Source organism: Euleptes europaea, chromosome 1, assembly GCF_029931775.1.
Source record: "Euleptes europaea isolate rEulEur1 chromosome 1, rEulEur1.hap1, whole genome shotgun sequence".
In the NCBI taxonomy this organism is placed as follows: Eukaryota; Metazoa; Chordata; class Lepidosauria; order Squamata; family Sphaerodactylidae; genus Euleptes; species Euleptes europaea.
This window is the reverse complement of record NC_079312.1, coordinates 30,563,916-30,582,834: the sequence shown is the minus strand read 5'-3', so window position 1 is coordinate 30,582,834 and position 18,919 is coordinate 30,563,916. Positions and strand designations below refer to the sequence as shown.

Genomic DNA, 18,919 nt, shown 5'->3' with positions numbered 1-18,919 from the left:
TACCTGACGGTGAATTGTAAATTTAAGGGCGGGATAGGCTCACACTCCTCTAATTAGCAGCTAAATTGAATCCGGCAGCATACAAGAGACTTATAATATATTCAAGATCAAAATTCTCTGCCTTCAAAATCTTTTGGAAGAATGGTAAGAGGATTCACAGCATCTTATAACCGGTAATGTGTCCATTACAAGCTGAATAATCTGCCAATAAGTCTGAAATTGGGGACACGGAAAATTGGTTCTTGGGTAGGTACGTCAGGAACAGCTTATGTGATTTATTTCCATTAAAACTTCTATATCCTGCATTGCCAGCTGAACTTCTTGAAGTGGCCTAATAACATTTTTTTTTAAAAAAAAGAACACTATAAAAACGATAGCATATTTCCCCAGCAGTGTAATATTGTGACATAAAAGCTAAGTAAACCACAGCAATAAAAGTAACATTTGTAAAAATTAAGAGCACAGAGGGAGAAAAGAAAAGGGGTAGACAGGAAATCCCATGCGCGCACTGTTTGCCTTTCCTTCATTTTATCTTCACAACAACCCTGTGAAGCTGAGAGTGCATGACTGGCCTAAGGATGAAATCGGTGGGACTTGTGCAGGCGTGTAAAGAAAAAGAGAGGGAGGGAGGGAGGGGAGGGGGAGAAAGAAAAGGACAGAGAAAAAGAAAAGGACAGAGTGTGACAGACCAAGAAAGAGACAGAAAAAGAGGGAGAAAGAAAGGGAGAGAAAGGAGTGACAGAAAAAGGAAGAGAGAAAAGCCTCCCCACACACACACACCTGGCGGCGTGCGCAACCCCGCGCAACTGGGCTTCAACTTGCCTCGCCACCCCGCCCCACCCCCAGAGTGCCTATTCGGCTCCCGGGAGCGGCTGGCTTCTTCTTCTTCCCCCCCTCTCGCCACCTGTCAGCTGTTGAGTGGCAAGAGGGAGGGGGGAAGAAGAGAAGAAGCCAAGCCGCTCCCAGCGGCGGAGCATCCGCATGGGAGGCGATTAGGCGACTCTGGGGGCAGGGTAGGGAGGCGGGAAGGTTGAAGCCCGGTTGCGCACGCCGCCGCAGCATGCAGGAACGGCTGAGACAGTGAAAGGTTTTTTTTAATTGTGCCGCGACGTTCCTGCACACTGCAGCTGTAGGGGCGGCCTTGGGGGAAGTGTCTTTCTCCCTCCCCCCCCCCACTCGGAAGGAACCTGGGACCTTCTGCAAGCGGGTGTGTGCCTGTGTGTGTGTGCGCGTGCAGGGGAGGGGGGGAGCTGGGAAGGAACATGGAATCTTTCCCGGTTCCCCCCCCCCCGCGCACATAAACACACACAGGCACGCACCCACTTGCAGAAGGCCCCAGGTTCCTTCCTGCATGAACCCAGCCACGCACACAGGGGCTCACTAAGCCGGCGGCGCAGCCAGCTTGCAGGCTGGCGGGGCCCCGGAGGCCCGAGTCTCAGCCCCACCTCAGCATTAGGCTGCAGCGCGGGGGTGCGCCCGGGGGTGGGGTCGAGAAGGGAGGGCTGAACAGGGGCCCCGAGCCGGCAGCACGGCCAGCGCGCAGGCTGGCAAGGCCCCGGCGGCACAAAAGCTCACGGCACGGGGGTGTGGCCAGGGGATCACCACGCCCCACAGACAAAGGCAAGCTGGGAGGGGGAAGGTTTGGGGCCGGCATGCGCTCCTGCCTCCCAGAAAAACCCGAAGTGCCAAGAGGAGGCTCCGGCTAGCAACAGCTAGCTCATTGGAGCTCCCGGCCTTGGCAGGCGGGCTGGGGGCCGGATAAAATGAGCTCGCGGGCCGTATCTGGCCCGCGGGCCGGAGGTTCCCCACCCTTGGTGTAAAGTGCAGTCACGTCACAGCTGACTTATGGTTAGGGTTGCCAGTTCCCTCTTCACCACCAGTGGGAGGTTTTGGGGGTGGAGGATAGGGTTTGGGGAGGGGAGGGACTTCAGTGCCATAGAGTCTAATTGCCACAGCAGCCATTTTCTCCAGGTGAACTGATCTCTATTGGCTGGAGATCAGTTGTAATAGTGGGATCTCCAGCTAGTTCCTGGAGGTTGTATAGAAAAACTCACAGTACTGATCATAAAGGTGCTAAAACAAAGAACCAGTACCATTCAATTTAGTACAAAGTCTATTAAATACTAAGTGCAAACATGAACAACTATTCAAAAACCACAAAGTTACAACAATAGACACATAGACACAGTATATACAAGTGAATCAATAAGCAGTGAACTGCAAACAATCTAGTACAAGCATAATAGCTGTCTCCAAAGAACCAAACGTCAGTCCAATGTACAAGGGAAGAAGAACACGATCTTCTTATCCAAAAGTAGACAGTTGCTCCAGAGTAGTTAGCAAAATAATCCAAGGTGAACTGTAAGGAAGGAAACGCTATTCCGGATATTCTGTAGCGCTTTCACCAAAGCATAGCTTCATCAGCCTTTGCAACATCATAGAAGTCACGGCCCCTGTTTCCCCACTTTCCTTGCCTTGTGACGAGGGAACAGATGCAACAATCTGACCTTTTCTTGCATCTGTTCCCTCGTCACAAGGCAAGGAAAGTGGGGAAACGGGCCGTGACTTCCATGATATTGCAAAGGCTGATGAAGCTATGCTTTGGTGAAAGTGCTACAGAATATCCGGAATAGCGTTTCCTTCCTTACAGTTCACCTTGGATTATTTTGCTACCTACTCTGGAGCAACTGTCTACTTTTGGATAAGAAGATCGTGTTCTTCTTCCTTTGTACATTGGACTGACATTTGGTTCTTTGGAGACAGCTATTATGCTTGTACTAGATTGTTTGAAGTTCACTGCTTATTGATTCACTTGTATATACTGTGTCTATTGTTGTAACTTTGTGGTTTTTGAATAGTTGTTCATGTTTGCACTTAGTTTTTAATAGACTTTGTACTAAATTGAGTGGTACTGGTTCTTTGTTTTAGTTCCTGGAGGTTGGCAACCCTACTTATGGCGATCCCAGCAAGGGGCTTTCAAGGCAAGGGAGAAGCGGAGGTGGTTTGCCATTGCGTGTCTCTGCAGAGCCTTCCTTGGTGGTCTCCCTTCCAAGTACTGGCTCTGTCTAGCTTCCAAGATCTGACAATATCGGGTTATACAACACTGCCTTCCCTCCCAAGTGGGACTTACTAAATCCATAGGGATACAGGTTTATAGCAACAGTTTGGCCTCCCTCTCTCCTCCTTCCCCCCTCCTTTTATTATTGGAAACATTATAAAGAATAATGCTGCAGCCATGAGTCAAGGCGTTGTCGTTTTAAATCCTTGGTTTAGTTTAAGCAGCCTAGTATATGAATTTTAATCATATAACCTTGGTGTATGCAGCTCTAAGCCCAACCTGTTGGGACAGAACTGCCTAAAAATCCAATAAATCCTAAAAATCCAAACAAAAAAGCCTAAAAATCCAAACAAAAAAACTGAGTTGTATCTAATTTTCTTGTAAAAGTAAAGGAAAAAAAGGTCTTGTTAAGAAAATGTCTGTATGACCCCATTCTTACCATTCTGGCTTCCCTTCCTGTTCCCCTCACCACTTATTTAATCTGATCTTCTAATAGGGGACCCTGACTGCTTCCCCGGGCCACCTGTGGCCCTATGTGTGGGTAAACGAGCGCCATTTTACTTTAATTCAGAGATCGTTCGGTTTTTAGCCGGGGGCAACTTTTGTATATTTTTAATGTGTCTTACAATGTTTTTATCTGATGTTAGCCGCCCTGAGCCCAGCTTCCGCCAGGAGAAAGGGCGGGATATAAGTCTAAAAATAAATAATAAATATTATTATTATTTTGGCAGACATTTCCCCCGTTTCCGACGCCAATCTCGCCCACCCTTGCCCTGCCCACCACGTTCCCTCTCCCCCTACCTGAGCCGTGCCAGGAGAGTGCTGAGGTGGTGTGGCAGGGAGGCGCTCGGGCTGCTCCCGTCCCCAAGGAGCTGCTGCACTTGATCCAGGCTTCTCTCTAGGTTGCGCAGGCGGCTGTTGCTGGCCTCAGGGATGGGGCCCCCTTCCTTTAGGGCCCGGACGGTCTCCTGCAGCCGCCGCAGCTGTGCCCAGAGCGGCTCCAGCACCTTGTCCCACTGACCGAAGCAAGGATGGCAGGCGGAGCAACGGGGGAAGTTCTGCCGGAAGCCCCTCTGGCACTGGTCGCAGCGCCGCCCCGTAAAGCCAGCCAGGCACAGGCAGTGTCCGCTGAGACGTTCGCACTGCAGGGTCTCCGATCCCGTCGGGTTGCACTCGCATGCTGTAGGGGGCCGAGGCACAGGTTAGACCGAGGCGAAACTTAGGCCATTAGCGCACAAATTATTTGTAACATTTAATGAAATGTCTTATCTTTTTGTGTCCTCACCATTTCCCCTCCGTTTGGTCTTGGGAATGTTTTTCAAGAGTTTAATGTCAGTTTCTCCGACAAACTGAAGGTGTATTTCTTTACTCCATTTTAAAGACAATCATCCTCGGGGTGCGGACAAGCTGGAGATGCTTCCATTCTCCGCCCCTCTGTTGGCAACACCCACTGCGTTGCCTGTCTCCTCTTATCCTCCCTCCCTCCCCCTCTTCTTCCACCAATCACGGGGAATGTTCAGCCTGCTTGGGGGTCGGGCAGAGCTCGAATCTTTCTAGAGCCGATCTATATTGGGTCAACCGATCCTAGCAGAGAAGTGAAAAATATGCACTCAAGCGAGGCCTGGCCTGAACTTGAACCCATAATGGCTCCAGAATTGGTAATCTAGGGGTGTTAGGTGGAGGTTCAATCTATGAGTCACCACCCGAGTCTGGCCAAAAACAGGAAACTGAGGGCAACTGAGCTAGTTTGCTATTGTTTATGTTAATGTTATATTGTTATTAGTTATCTATTCTGTGACCTATTTGAATCTGCTACTATTATAACTATTAGAGATTAGCCAGCATGCTGCTGTGTTCTGTTGAGGCAAAACAAGGAAATGGCAGGAGGCCGAACCCCATCAGTAAGGAAGTATCCTTATGCCAGTAAGTCAAAGCTGATCAAGTTGTAATCTTGGAATCTTTTAAAGGTTTTCAGGTCTGGCTTTCTTGTGAACACTGGTCTATGCCGACATGAGAGAAATGTGCATGAGAGATGTTGGCTTGTGCTATGTGCTTATACTCACCCAGACACTCCTGTTCCGGGTCACCCCAGTGATTCTCTTGGCAGTGGGAGCAGACACGCCCTCCGAAGCCCGGCTGGCAGTGGCACTGGCCTGTGAACTGAGTGGAAAGCGAGACTTAGGGCAGGGGCAATGGCGAGGCTGAGTTGCCAGCCTCCAACTTGCCCACTAGTCTGGGGGCATACGGCAAGACGTCTAGCACTGCCCCAGCCCCTCTCTCCTTTTCACCCGACCCTTTTGGGTGGTCGGTCACTTACCAAGTTGCAGTCTGACCGTAACGAATGAGCAGGGTCGCAGTTGCACGGCTGGCACCCCAGCTCGCTGCCAAAGCCCCAGAAGTTGGTGGCACATTTATCGCAGTTCTTGTCTACCACATTGGCACGGCAAGGGCAGCTGCTGGTCGTTCGGTCACAGTGGCAGATCCCCTCGGAGCAATGTGAGGGCAGGGTTCCCTGCTCGTTACATGTACAGCCTGGAGGGTGGGGGAAGAGCAGGGCATTGGACAGGGCTAGGAAGCAAAGAGCAGCCCACCCCCCGCTTATCTCTCAGCTTTCTTGTCCAACCAGAAAATTTTCAGGATACCCAGTTTTTCCATCACCCCAACATTGCTGAGCTTTACTATCCAGCCCTCCCATGTTTTGTTTGAGGGCAACTGATTTTTTTAAAAGATTTGGAATTCCCATAAATGGTTCACCAGACATCAGTGGTGGAAGAAGAACAAGAACAACAACAATAAGAAGAGTTGGTTTTTGTATGCTGAATTTCTCTACCACTTAAGAAAGAATCAAACCAGCTTACAGTCACCTTCCCTTCCCCTTTCCACAACAGACACCCTGTGAGATAGGCGGGGCTGAGAGAGCTCTAAGAGAGCTGTGACTAGCCCAAGGTCACCCAGCTGGCTTCATGTGTACGAGTGTGAAAACCAACCCAGTTCACCAGATTAGAGTCCACCACTCACGTGGAGGAGTGGGGAATCAAACCCGGTTCTCCACCACTCCACTACACCACGCTGGCTCTCTGATAGAGGGGTAACTGCATCAGGATACCCACCTATTTCACAACCACCTCCCTTCTTTTACATGGCTTGACTGGGTACTGAATAAGCCACCCAAAAAGAGCTCTCTGCTAAGACCAGCCTCAAATAACCTCTTTCTCACCCACTCCTCTTTCCCCCTTTCCCATCTCCAAATGTAGCTCACAATCCCCATGTCTACTTATTCCCACTCCTTAAAAGGAGTGCGGAGATTTCTTTGGTGTCAGTTCAAAATTCCTGCTATCTCTGGGGCTTCTCTTTGGAAGACGGGGTCACGTACTTTACGATGTGCTGATGTGCAATTATGCTACAATGCAATAACCCTTGCTAATCCTTAAAGCGACGTTCGCTCGGTTCTAGTATATCCCATTTAAACCGAAACCAAACAAGGAAGAGATTTTTAAAAATAACTCATTTTCAGCAGCAGAGCATAGTAACTGGTGAAGTAGTCATAATGAGGGTGTATCTGCTCATGTTCTTTCCCCGTAGCACAGAACATGGTGAGAGGAGACTGAGGTAAGCAGCTCTGGTTTCCCATTGAGGATAAAGGCAGGGGATGAAGTTAAATAACTATGAACTGTGTTTATAACCACAACTAGCTCCCCATTTCAGATGTTTGGGGCACACCAGAACACAGAACACAGAATATGACCACATCCTCAGAGCCATGGCCTGCCACACAGCCTTGCCTCACCACACCCTAGGGTTGCCAACTTCCAGGTACTAGCTGGAGATCTCCTGCTATTACAACTGATCTCCAGCCGATAGAGATCAGGTCACATGGAGAAAATGGCTGCTTTGGCCATTGGACTCTATGGCATTGGTCCCTCCCCTACCCAAGCCCCGCCCTCCTCAGTCTCTACCCCAAAAACCTTCTGCCAATGGCGAAGAGGGACCTAGCAACCCTACCGCACCCCCACTTTAAGAGATCTCTCCTTTGGTACTAGGCTCTTTCCCCTCGGTCCCTGACCCACTCAGAATGTGTGGGGCCTACAACCCCAGCTTCTAGTTCCAGCTTGTGCCCCAAGGCCTAAATCCTCTTTTCACTCTCACAGCACGGGTCCCTCAGTCTAGGCCCAGCCGCCCCACTCACGTCGGCAGTTGCGCTGAAAAGCATTGCCGTAGTAACCAGGCTGGCATTCGGCACAGTGGGGTCCCCCGGTGTGGTAAAGGCAGCGCAGGCATTGGCCGGTGCGCGGATCACAGGCCTCCGGGTCACTGGTGTCGATGTTGTTGTTGCACTGACAGGGGCGGCAGGCTCCGTTCTCTTGCTCGGGTGCTCCAAAATATCCAGGCGCGCAGCGGTCGCAACGGGGCCCTGCCAGACACATGGGATTATCAGCGACGGGCACAACAGGAGGTGAAGTGGCTGCCTCACACTCTTCCTTTTCTTCCCTCCCTTCTCATCATGGCTTCATGGTAGGCGCAACTCTGTTCGGCTATCCTGCCCAATATTTATCAGACTCGTGAAACCTGCCTTATGCTGAGCCAAACCAGGGGTCTGTCAAGATCAAGACTGTCTCACTGACGGTGGCAGGTAAAGACCTTTCTTATGATCTGCTAACTCCAGGTACTAGCTGGAGATCTCCCGCTGTTACAACTGATCCCCAGCTAATAGAGATCAGTTCACCTGGAGAAAATGGCCACTCCGGCAATTGAAGTCTATGGCATTGAAGTCCCTTCCCTCCCCAAACCACGCCCTCCTCAAGCTCCACCCCAAAACCTCCCACCGGTGGCAAATAGGGACCTGGCAACCCTTCTGCTACCTGATCCTTTTAACTGGAGATGCAAAGGACTGAACCCGGGACCTTCTGCAAGCTGAGCAGATGCTCTACCATGTTGTCTTTCTGCTTTTGTGTTCGTCGATGCTAAAGTCAGTGATGTGTGTGTGTGTTTATTTATTAATTAAATTTATATCCCTCCTTCCCTGGCAAAAAGCCGGGCTCAGGGCGACTCACAAAGTGATTAAAACATCATATCATATCATGTTAAAAGCGTTCATAAATAAAACCAGCCCCATCAAATATAAAAATATCAATCTCAAAACATTTGGCACACTTATTATGGCATAGAAGCCGCAGCAGGTCTGTAGTCAGTCAGAGCACCCCCCCATACATTTTAGATGACAGTAGCATGAAAAGGAGGGGGAGGGGGATTTAGGGAGGCCAGCATCTATGGCAAAAAACATAGCTGATCCTGGCGGAACAGTTCAGTCTTGCAGGCCTGCAGAATTCCCTAAGGTCCTGCAGGGCCCTGGTCTCATTAGAGAGGCTATTCCGCCAGCAGGGGCCAGGGCAGAGAAGGCCCTGGCCGAAGCCAGACGGACACTCTTTGGGCTGGGGACCACCAGGAGATTGTTATTCACTGAAATAAGTGTTCTCTGGGGGACGTACCAGTTACAGTGCAAGCACCCACCTTGCAAAAAGGGAACTGAAATGACTAACCTCAGCATGACAGTCTGCACACTATTGAGGCAGACTTCCACAGGAGCTAAAACTGACATATGTTAAGGAAGTCTGCCTCAATAGTCAGTACAAAGTTGCCTTATACTGAATCACACCACTGGTCCCTCTAGGTCAGGATTATCTTCTCTGACGGGCAGCAGTTCTCCATGTTCTCATGCAGAGGAAAGTCTTTCCCAACACCTCCTACCTGAGATATTAAACTGGAGGTGCCAGAAAGAAAACGTGGGACTTTTCTGTGTCTGCTATATACCGCTGAGCCACTGCTCCTCCTAGCGTTGTCCTGTCTAACCTTAGAAAGAATTGCACTATTCCAGCAACAATATATCTCATTTTGCCAGAGACATGTCATATCCCCAAAAGAGAAGCGCTGCCGGGATCCTTTTGTGACAAGGGAGCCGCAAATAAGCATTTGTTGTGCTATAAACAGACTGTCTGGGAAGGCCGTACGTTATATCTCCCTGCTGTTTCAGAATAACATGACTTCTCTGCTGGAATTTCAAATAGCAGGCACAGAAATAGCGGTGCCCGAGTGCTTCAGCTGAACTGGGTTAAGTGGCATACAAAAGACATCACTCAATTGTTTCTGGTAAAGAATATCTGGATGAATTAGGGCCAGGGAAGAGCAGGACCACGTGGGCTGTAGAGTCTGAGACAAAAAGGAATACGGTGGTAACATCAGTCAGGGGCATATGTGGGTATGTAGAGAGTGAGACTGAGAGGAGGAAGATGTATGGATCAGGCTATACAGCAAGCTAGGCTGCACAAGAGGGCTCCACTAAGGGCCAAAATGGAAGTGACAAAGATCAGGGCTCTTTGGCATGCTGTAAAAGATAAATTACTGACCTGGATGGCCCAGGCTAGCCTGATCTCTTCAGATCTCAGAAGCTAAGCAGGGTCAGCCCTGGTTAGTATTTGGATGGGAGACCACCAAGGAATACCAGTGTTACTATACAGAGGAAGGCACTGGCAAACCACCTCTGTTAGTCTCTTGCCTTGAAAACCCCATAAGGGGTCGCCATGTCTGCTGCGACTTGACGGCACTTTACACACACACAAAAGATAAACTGGGAGGGAAGGAAGCATGGTACAGCCCGATCTCGTCAGATCTCGGAAGCTAAGCAAGGTCAGCCTTGGTTAGTATTTGGATGGCAGACCTCCAAGGGATACCAGGGTCGCTGTGCAGAGGTAGGCACTGGCAAACCACCTCTGTTCGTCTCTTGCCTTGAAAACCCCATAAGGGGTCGCCAGAAGTCAGCTGCGACTTGATGGCTCTTTACACACACACAAAAGATAAACTTTTCACATGTGCGGCTGTGAGTTGCATCAGGGCTACAAGGGAAGGAAGGAGGGTTTAAACATCCAAATTCTGCTTGGTACAATCATTGAAACTGCATTCCCTGCACTTGTAGTAGAAAAAAGTAGGGCTGTTTATGCTTGGTAATTAACAGCGCGTTCCAGGCTGAAGTGCCCCGCATATTTTTGTTATTTCTTCGCGCTGAACCATGATTCCAGACTTCACTGCAAAGCTGGAGCAGACCTACTTTGCATTTCTTAAGAGCCCCTTTAATGCGACCTTTTGTATTTGCTCCGCCCCTGCATCGAAGCATTCACTGAAGGAAGCATGCAGAATCAAACAGCGGCTTAGCTATGCAAATGACTGTTGCTAATGGCTATGCAAATCAGTGGGTTATAGATCAAATCAAGCCTGAACTGACCCTAGAAGCTAAAATGACTAAACTGAGGCTATCGTATTTTGGTCACGTCATGAGATGACAAGAGTCACTGGAAAAGACAGTCATGCTAGGAAAGGTTGAGGGCAGCAGGAAAAGAGGAAGACCCAACAAGAGATGGATTGACTCAATAAAGGAAGCCACAGCCTTCAATTTGTAAGATCTGAGCAAGGCTGTCAAAGATAGGACATTTTGGAGGACTTTCATTCATAGGGTCGCCATGAGTCGGAAGCGACTTGACGGCACTTCACACACACACACACACACACACACACACACACACACACACACACACACACTGGCTATGCAAACGAAGGAGAAGGCGAGTGGGGTGTGTGGAATTTGTTTGACTTTCTCCTCTTGCATCAGGACCGTGAATAGTCATTTTAAAGGTTGGATTTTAAAAAGGAGCTTTGAGCTAGCATCAAAATCGACAGTTCAGAAATGGCCTAGGAATCCAGCAGCATCTTAAAGACTGACAAAATTTCTGGCAGGGTATGAGTTTTCGTGAGCCACAGCTCACTTCTTCAGATACTGTGGTTCACAAAATCTTATACCCTGCCAGAAATCTTGTTAATCTTTAAGGTGCAACTGGACTCTTGCTCTTTTCTACTGCTACAGGAAGACTAACATGGCTACCCATTGTCAGCTATCTCCCTGCACTTTTATTAGCCTTAAAAAAAAAAAGTGAGTTTTTAAAGGACCCAACTATTTTGCTTTAAAATGTTGACAACAGTGGCGGGGAGGTGGGGAGTACGCTTTCAATTAGCAAATCCAAGCAGGGGATGAAGGTGGAAACCTCCTCTTTCCTTCTGAAATAGGGCCCGATTCATTGGCAGCTTAGGAGGGATATGATAAATCTTGTGGGGGGTTTTGCCACCTGCCTATAACTGCAAACACCATGTGAGATGTCAAGGCCATCAGGTGACATTTGACTTGGCTGAGCTGCCTGAGTTGAACAGGTAAGGGAGCATGGCAGGAGTCTGAGTCGGCCAGGGAGATGGGTAGGGTTGCCAACCCCCAGGTACTAGCTGGAGATCGCCTGTTATTACAGCTGATTTCCAGCCAACAGAGACAAGTTCCCCTGGAGAAAATGGCCGATTTGGCAATTGGACTCTATGGCATTGAAGTCCCTCCCCAAACCCCGCCCTCCTCAGGCTCCACCCCAAAAATCTCCAGGTATTTCCCAACCTGGAGCTGGCAACCCTAGAGATGGGTAGGGGCTTGCCTTGGGGTGAAAGTCCAGAGAATGGAGAGTTCTCCAGGACTGGTTATTTTAAGACCCCGGCCTACAATCATTACCCCTCACCCTGCAACACACTTACCTGTATAGCCTGGAGCGCACAGGCAGACTATTTGGTTGGTCTCCCTGTCAGTGTGACAGGAGATGCCGTGATAATGCCGAGAGCCCGGATACCCAGGGCACGGGCAGGGCCGACACTGTTGCCCTGAGCCCAAGACTGGGTCTCCATAGTAACCATCCAAGCACCTACGAGGAGGGCAAAACGACAGTAAAGAGTATGGAATCAACACCTCTTCCTGGTCACTTTTCAGAAATGGTTTTGCCCACAGCATAGGCCTCACTAGGATCTAGGCACCCATTACTATTTCATTGCTAAGCGCCTCAGTAATTTCCTGCCTCACCCTTCCTCTTCTCTCACTAATCACAGGCTGTCCATGCAACTTCCCTGTTTCCTTCCGAGACGGGCCTGCAATAGGCTTGCCAACTTCCAGGTGGCACCTGGAGAACTCCTGCTATTACAATTGATCTCCAGATGATCAAGATCAGTTCGCCTGGAGAAAATGGCTGCTTTGGAGAGTGGACTGTATGGCATTATACCCTGCTGAGGTCTCTCCCTGGGCTCCATCCCCTATATCTCTTGGATGGTTGGATGGTTACTACCCAGAGCTGGCAACCCTAGCCTGCAATCTTTTGCTGGAAAACACATATCAGAGGGCCTGCATTCTACAACTGCAGGTTATTGCATAATTACACGGTTGATTTTCTGAACTTTCTTTGCAGAGTATCCACGTGGATCTGAGGTGGCAAGAAGACAACCCATAGGGAGAACAAAGGGGCTTCTTCACCCCTTCCCTTTGCTGCCATTTGTGCATTCAAAATCCTTCCCATGCCCGGCAACTTGCCCAACCTGCAGGGGCAAAGATACAGGATCCCCATACTTTTTCACACAGGGGAGAAAAACAGCTGGGACGGGGCACAGTTTTAAGCCGACAAGCAACAGTAAGGGAAAGGGTTAAGTATCCCTTTACTCTTGCTGGTCCCCCACTCAAGTTTGAATGCTTTCCATCTAAAAGAGAGGTCAGAAAGCCCCACCATGGAAAGTCATGCAACATGGCCCAAAACAGTAAATGCCAGGGTGGTGGCTAGAGATCTCCCACTATTACAATTGATCTCCAGGCAACAAAGATCAGTTCACCCGGAGAAAAATGGCCGCTTTGGAAGGTGGACTCTGTGACATTATACTCCAATTAAAGCATTTCTCCTCCCCAAATCCCACCTTCCTCAGGATCCACCCCCAAAATCTCCAAGTGTTTCCCAACCTGGAGCTGGCAACCCTAGGAAATGTGCTCTATCATTTGGGGCTCCCTCCATGTGGCCAGGAAATCCACGCGCCCACCTGTCACAGTGACGGCCCGCCGTGTAATCGCGGCACCGGTGGCAGGCGCCAGTGTGCGAGTCGCATTCCTCCGAGTGGCCGTTGCAGTGGCAAGGTCGGCAGCTTGGGAAACCCCACTGGCCTGGCGGGCATTGGTCACACTGCCGTCCCACAGTCCCATGCTGGCACCGGCACTGCCCGCTGACTGGTTCACAGATCTTGGAGATGGAGCCCTCGGGAGAACAGGCACAGGCTGCGGAAATACAGAGACAGATGTGTGTGTGGATGATACCATTTCAGAGGAGGGGAGGAGGGGGGTCTCACATGAAAGAATGCTCCTCCTCTTCTTTTTTTAAAAGAATCTCTGCATACAGGTTGAGTATCCCTTATCCGGACTGCTTGGGACCAGAAGTGGTCCGTATTTCAGATCTTTCCATATTTTGGAATATTTGCATATACATAATGAGATATCTTGGGCATGGGACCCAAGTCTAAACACAAAATTCATTTATGTTTTATATATGTTTTATATACACTTACTGTATTTTTCTGTGTATAAGACGTCTCCCCTATTTTTTTGAACTCAAAATTAAGAAATCAGGGATTGTCTTATGCACGGGGCGTATGGATAAATACGGGGTGGGGAGAGAAGCGTGGGGACATTTAAACGACTGGTTGCTGGCTGGCCAGGGCAACTGGGATCTTCCCCGCCCGCTCTCTTTGCCGTCCATCAGCTGTTGGGCGGGGAAGAGAGAGGGGACCACGGGAAGGCTGGTTGCCGGCCGGCCAGGGCGATCGGGCTCTTCCCTCCCGCTCTTTTCCTCGCCCGTCAGCTGACGGATGGGGAAGAGAGCGACCTTCCATGTATAAGACAACCTCCAATTTTTTTCTAAATATTTTTAGAAAAAAGGGTCGTCTTATACAAGGAAAAATATGGTAATATACATAGCCTGAATGTACCGTATTTTTCGTTCCATAAGACGCACCTGACCATAAGACACCCCCACCCCAGCTGGCCGTCGAATCGGGGAACGCTGGCTCGCGCCGTCCCGACGCGCCCAGCGGGCTCTGTGCGGCCCGCCCACCTCCTAGCTGGCCATCGGGGAGGGGAACACCGGCTTGCGCCGTCCCAACGCACCCAGCTCTGTGTGCCCCGCCCGCCTTCCAGCTGGCCGTCGGAGCAGGAACGCCGGCTCGCACCGTCCCAACGCGCCCAGTTCTGAGCGCCCCGCCCGCCTCCCAGTGCGCCATCCCGACGCGGCCAGCTCTGTGCGCCCCACCCGCCTCCCAACTGGCCATCGGGGCGGGGAATGCCGGCTCGCGTTGTTCCGGTGCGCCCAGCCGGCTGGCGGGAGGGGCGGGGGTCCCTCCGCCCAGCTCTGGGAGTCTCGGATGGACCGGGCTAGGGTCCATAAGACGCACATTCACTCCATAAGATGCACAGACATTTCCCCTCACTTTTGAGGAGGAAAAAAGTGCGTCTTATGGAGCAAAAAATACGGTAATTTTTAAACAATGTTTTTTAACAATTTTGTGAACACTGAACCATCAGAAAGCAAACTGGTGTGCTATTGAGGGACTGTGAGTAATGCCTGCATGCTGACTTTAAAAGTCTGGTTTTCAGGTCAATCCGGATATCAGATGTTTGGTTAAGGGATACTTAACCTGTACAGGAAAGTTGCATGCCAAAGAAAAGTCTAGACCAGAATCCTGCTTTGTGATATTTCATATTCTTTGTTAACAGGATTATTTCTCATATGAAGGAATATTCAGTCTTGTGCGGCCCCACCTGCTATCCGAAGTCATACAATTCAGACAGTTTTTTCAACCCACGTGATTATGAGAACTAACTGTATGTCTAACACAGCTGAGACAGACAAACATGAATACAGAGGTGTACAGTTACTAGGGTTGCCAACCTCCAGGTACTAGCAGGAGATCTCCTGCTATTACAACTGATCTCCAGCCAATAGAGACCAGTTGACCTGGAGAAAATGGTCGCTTTGGCAGTTGGATAAATTGAAGTCCCTCCCCAAACCACGCCCTCCTCAGGCTCCGTCCCAAAAAACCTCCCACCGGTGGCGAAGAGGGGCCTGGTAACCCTAAGATACTAGCTGGAGATCTCCTGCTATTACAACTGATCGCCAGCTGATAAGAGATCAGTTCACCTGGAGAAAATGGTCGCTTTGGCAATTGGACTCTATGGTACTGAAGTCCCTCCCCAAACCCTGCCCTCCTCAGGCTCCGCCCCCAAACCTCCCACCAGTGCCGAAGAAGGACCTGGCAACCCTAAGGTACTAGCTGGAGATCTCCTGCTATTACAACAGATCTCCAGCCGATACAGACAAGTTCACCTGGAGAAAATGGCCGTTTTGGCAATTGGACTCTATGGCATCGAAGTCCCTCCCCTCTCCAAACCCCACCCTTCTCTTGCTCCGCCCCAAAAACCTCCCACCAGTGGTGAAGAGGGACCTGGCAACCCTAACAGTTATGTATAGGCTCTACCTTGGTTACTTACGAATGCAGCCGTATGGCCCAAATCCATAGGTGCCTGGGGCACACTGGTCACAGCGGCGACCCACCACGTTGAGTTTACACTGACACTGCCCACCTAGTTTGTGGCAGACACTGCTGATGGAGCCTTGCGGGTCACATTGGCAGGCTAGAAGAGATATCATTGCGGAGCCTTAGGGAAGGAGCTGTGTGGTCAGTACAAGACAAGGGGAATCCCTCCCTCCCCTCCCCAATAGGCATAACATCAGAATGAAATCAGATCAGAATTTGGGACCCCTACCCTTTTAGTATTACATAAATCAGAAATAAAGAACAAACACAAGCAACAAATACATAGGTTTAACCATCTTCATCCAGCTTTGCGTGTTTACTGTCTATGGGGGCAGAATTTGGGACACCCATCTCGTGCTGGGGTTGGGGGTGGGGTGGGGGACAAAGATATTTCCCAGCACACTGAACAGAAGCCGACCACATGACTCCAGCCCTAGACCTGAATCGTGAGCAAGGAAGTCAAGGAATCTGCCAGTTTGTCATCATTGTGAAATGCAGAGTAATGGCATATAATGTGCAATCAAGCAGCTGCCACAGACTCCTCAAAAATCTCATCTTCTACTTTTGTCATTTAAAAAAAACGAACAGTTTTCTAGCCATCACGGACATCGAGAAAGGAACTGTTTTTTGATGTTTATGCTAAAGGTTTGGAAATCAGACTTGGTGTCACAATTCCAGTGGCAGACGTTTTGGCCTTCTGGTTGCAGAATTCTGGATTATTTTCCAAGAATGCTAAACTCTTGATTATTTTAAAGTCTTTTAAAGTCTGGCGTCTCTCTCTCTGGAGTGTCAGGAAGCTTTGATTCATTCCGCACTAGGATCTTTTAGCACTACCATTGCTGCACTGCCAGCATGGTGTAGTGGTTAAGAGTGGCAGACTCTAATCTGGTGAACCAAGTTTGATTCCTCATGAAGCCTGCTGGGTGACCTTGGGCCAGTCACAGCTCTCTCAGAGCTCTCTCAGCCCCACCTACCTCATAAGGTGCCTGTTGTGGGGGGCAGAAGGGGTGGAAGGATTGCAAGCTGCTTTGAGACTCCTTAAAGGTATAGAAAAGCAGGTTATAAAAACCAACTCTTCGTCTTCTTATGCCACCAGCTGCAAGTGGAATTATAACTATAGTTCCTCATGGTACTAGCTAAGACTTTGAGTTCTCCTTACAATCCTGCAGTGCCCATTCCCATAACAAAGGTCCTGGTGGCAAATAAACAACTCCTCTTGGATCTATCATCAAAAATCAAGAGAGAAAACCTGCCTGTTTGCCTCCCTGCCCCCTTTCCCTCCTGTGATCTCCACTCTCAGTTGCCCTTCAAAGGACATAAAGACAGTACACTAATCAATTTCATGCAGTTTCACCCAGGCATTATCAAGGAGGCTTTGATCATTCTTTCTAAAAAGAAATATCGGTGATTTGTGTTGTTTCACTATTGTGAACTCACAGAATTAAAACTTACTAGTAAGCAAGATTTAATAATTGGTTCTTGTAGGTTATCCGGGCTGTGTGACTGTGGTCTTGGTATTTTCTTTCCTGACGTTTCGCTAGCAGCCGTGGCAGGCATCTTCAGAGGAATAACACTGAAGGACAGTGTCTCTCAGTGTCAAGTGTGTAGGAAGAGTAATATATAGTCAGAAACTCCAACCACCACCCCCGACAGAAAAGAGGAATAATCAAAACATTAATGGACCGTGCAAGACGGTTCTGTGAACCACAGTTTCTCAAGGAAGAAATTAATCATCTAAATCACGCACTGCTAGCAAACGGCTATTCCAGAAATGAAATCAGAAGGGCCATTAAACCAAACAAAAATCAGAAAACTCAGGAAAAACAGTCTCCCATAGGAAAGGTATTCTTGCCATTTATTAAAGGAGTCACTGATAGGATGGAGAAACTTTTGAAAAAACATAACCTACAAACAGTGTTTAAACCCACCAAGAAAATACAACAGATGCTACGATCAGCAAAAGACAAAAGAGACCCCCTCACCTCTGCAGGAGTATATCGTATGCCCTGCAGTTGTGGACAAGTTTACATCGGGACCACAAAATGCAGCATACAAACAAGGATAAAAGAGCATGAATGATACTGCAGACTGGGCCAACCTGAGAAATCAGCAGTGGCTGAACATGGACTGACACAAACAGGACACAGAGTCTTATTCCAAGACACTGAAAGACTGGACAATTCTACCAACTATTTTGTCAGATTGCACAGAGAAGCCATTGAAATTCATAAACATCAGCACAACTTTAACAGAAAAGAAAAGAGTTTAAGAATGAATAAGGCTTGGCTTCCTGTCCTGAAAACCTCCAGACTAACAAAGACTACAGTCCACAATAGCCATGCGGATTAGCCTTGGATTTCACACATTAACAGATCACTTCAGGATACAATGGTTCCATATTAACATACCACACCCTCATTAGCACATTATCTTGATACTTACAGGACAATGATTAGCACATTACCTTTGATACTTTTTTGCAGGACAATGATTCAGCTCAACCCAACCCCTTTCTGACTATTTATTACTCTTCCTACACACTTGACACTGAGAGACACTGTCCTTCAGTGTTACTCCTCCGAAGATGCCTGCCACAGCTGCGGGCGAAACGTCAGGAAAGAAAATACCAAGACCACGGTCACACAGCCCGGATAACCTACAAGAACCAATGAACTCTGACTGTGAAAGCCTTCGACAAGATTTAATAATCTTTACAGTGTTTTATAGGAGGGAAGGCAGCATGGTATAACCTGCTCTTGTCAGATCTTGGAAGCTAAGCAGGGTCGGTACTTGGAAGGGAGACCTCCAAGGAAGACTGCAGACTGAAGACTCCAAGGAAGACCTCCAAGGAAGGCAATGGCAAACCACCTCTACTTCTCACTTGCCTTGAAAGCCCCTTGCTGGGGTCGCCATAAGTCACCTGTTTTAATAATATTTTATATTGTAAACCGCCTCAGGCCCATTCCTTGGAGAGGCAGCATAGAAACTTCAAAAAGAAAAAAATTAATAATCCAGTACTCTGCAATCCCATGATTTGATCTTTGTGTCCCACCCCCCATCTGTTAGTGGCATTATTTCACAGTGGCATACTATTACTGGAATTGAAAATACTTGTTGAAAGATTCTACACTTGCAAACAAAATAAACAACAACAAAACACCCCCAAATAGACCCTGATCTCATTTTCACTTTGCCATTGCAGCTGTTCAAAAACAGTGGGGGAAAGGAACTGCACTGCAGGACATTTTAAAATGGCAGCACTACCAGCAACCCAACTACTCTTCCTGCTAGGTGCATTAATAGCACTTTGCTAGTCCACACCCTGGACAGGCCAGCATGACAATTCTGTCCCAAAGCCAAGAATACCAGCACAAACCATTTTTGAAGGAA

At 48.8% G+C, this 18,919-nt stretch overlaps 1 protein-coding gene across 1 annotated transcript in view; it reads right to left on the bottom strand.

Moving 5' to 3' along the window:
- Positions 1-18,919, bottom strand: part of LOC130474923 (laminin subunit beta-2-like) — a 99,255-nt gene that overhangs the window by 19,986 nt on the left and 60,350 nt on the right. Inside the window, exons 20-26 of the mRNA XM_056846618.1 lie at positions 15,483-15,626; positions 12,986-13,217; positions 11,672-11,835; positions 7,245-7,469; positions 5,376-5,590; positions 5,122-5,218; positions 3,860-4,238 (exon numbers count right to left, since the gene is read on the bottom strand). Coding sequence (XP_056702596.1) covers positions 3,860-4,238; positions 5,122-5,218; positions 5,376-5,590; positions 7,245-7,469; positions 11,672-11,835; positions 12,986-13,217; positions 15,483-15,626 — 1,456 coding nt within the window. The remainder of the gene's footprint in view (positions 1-3,859; positions 4,239-5,121; positions 5,219-5,375; positions 5,591-7,244; positions 7,470-11,671; positions 11,836-12,985; positions 13,218-15,482; positions 15,627-18,919) is intronic.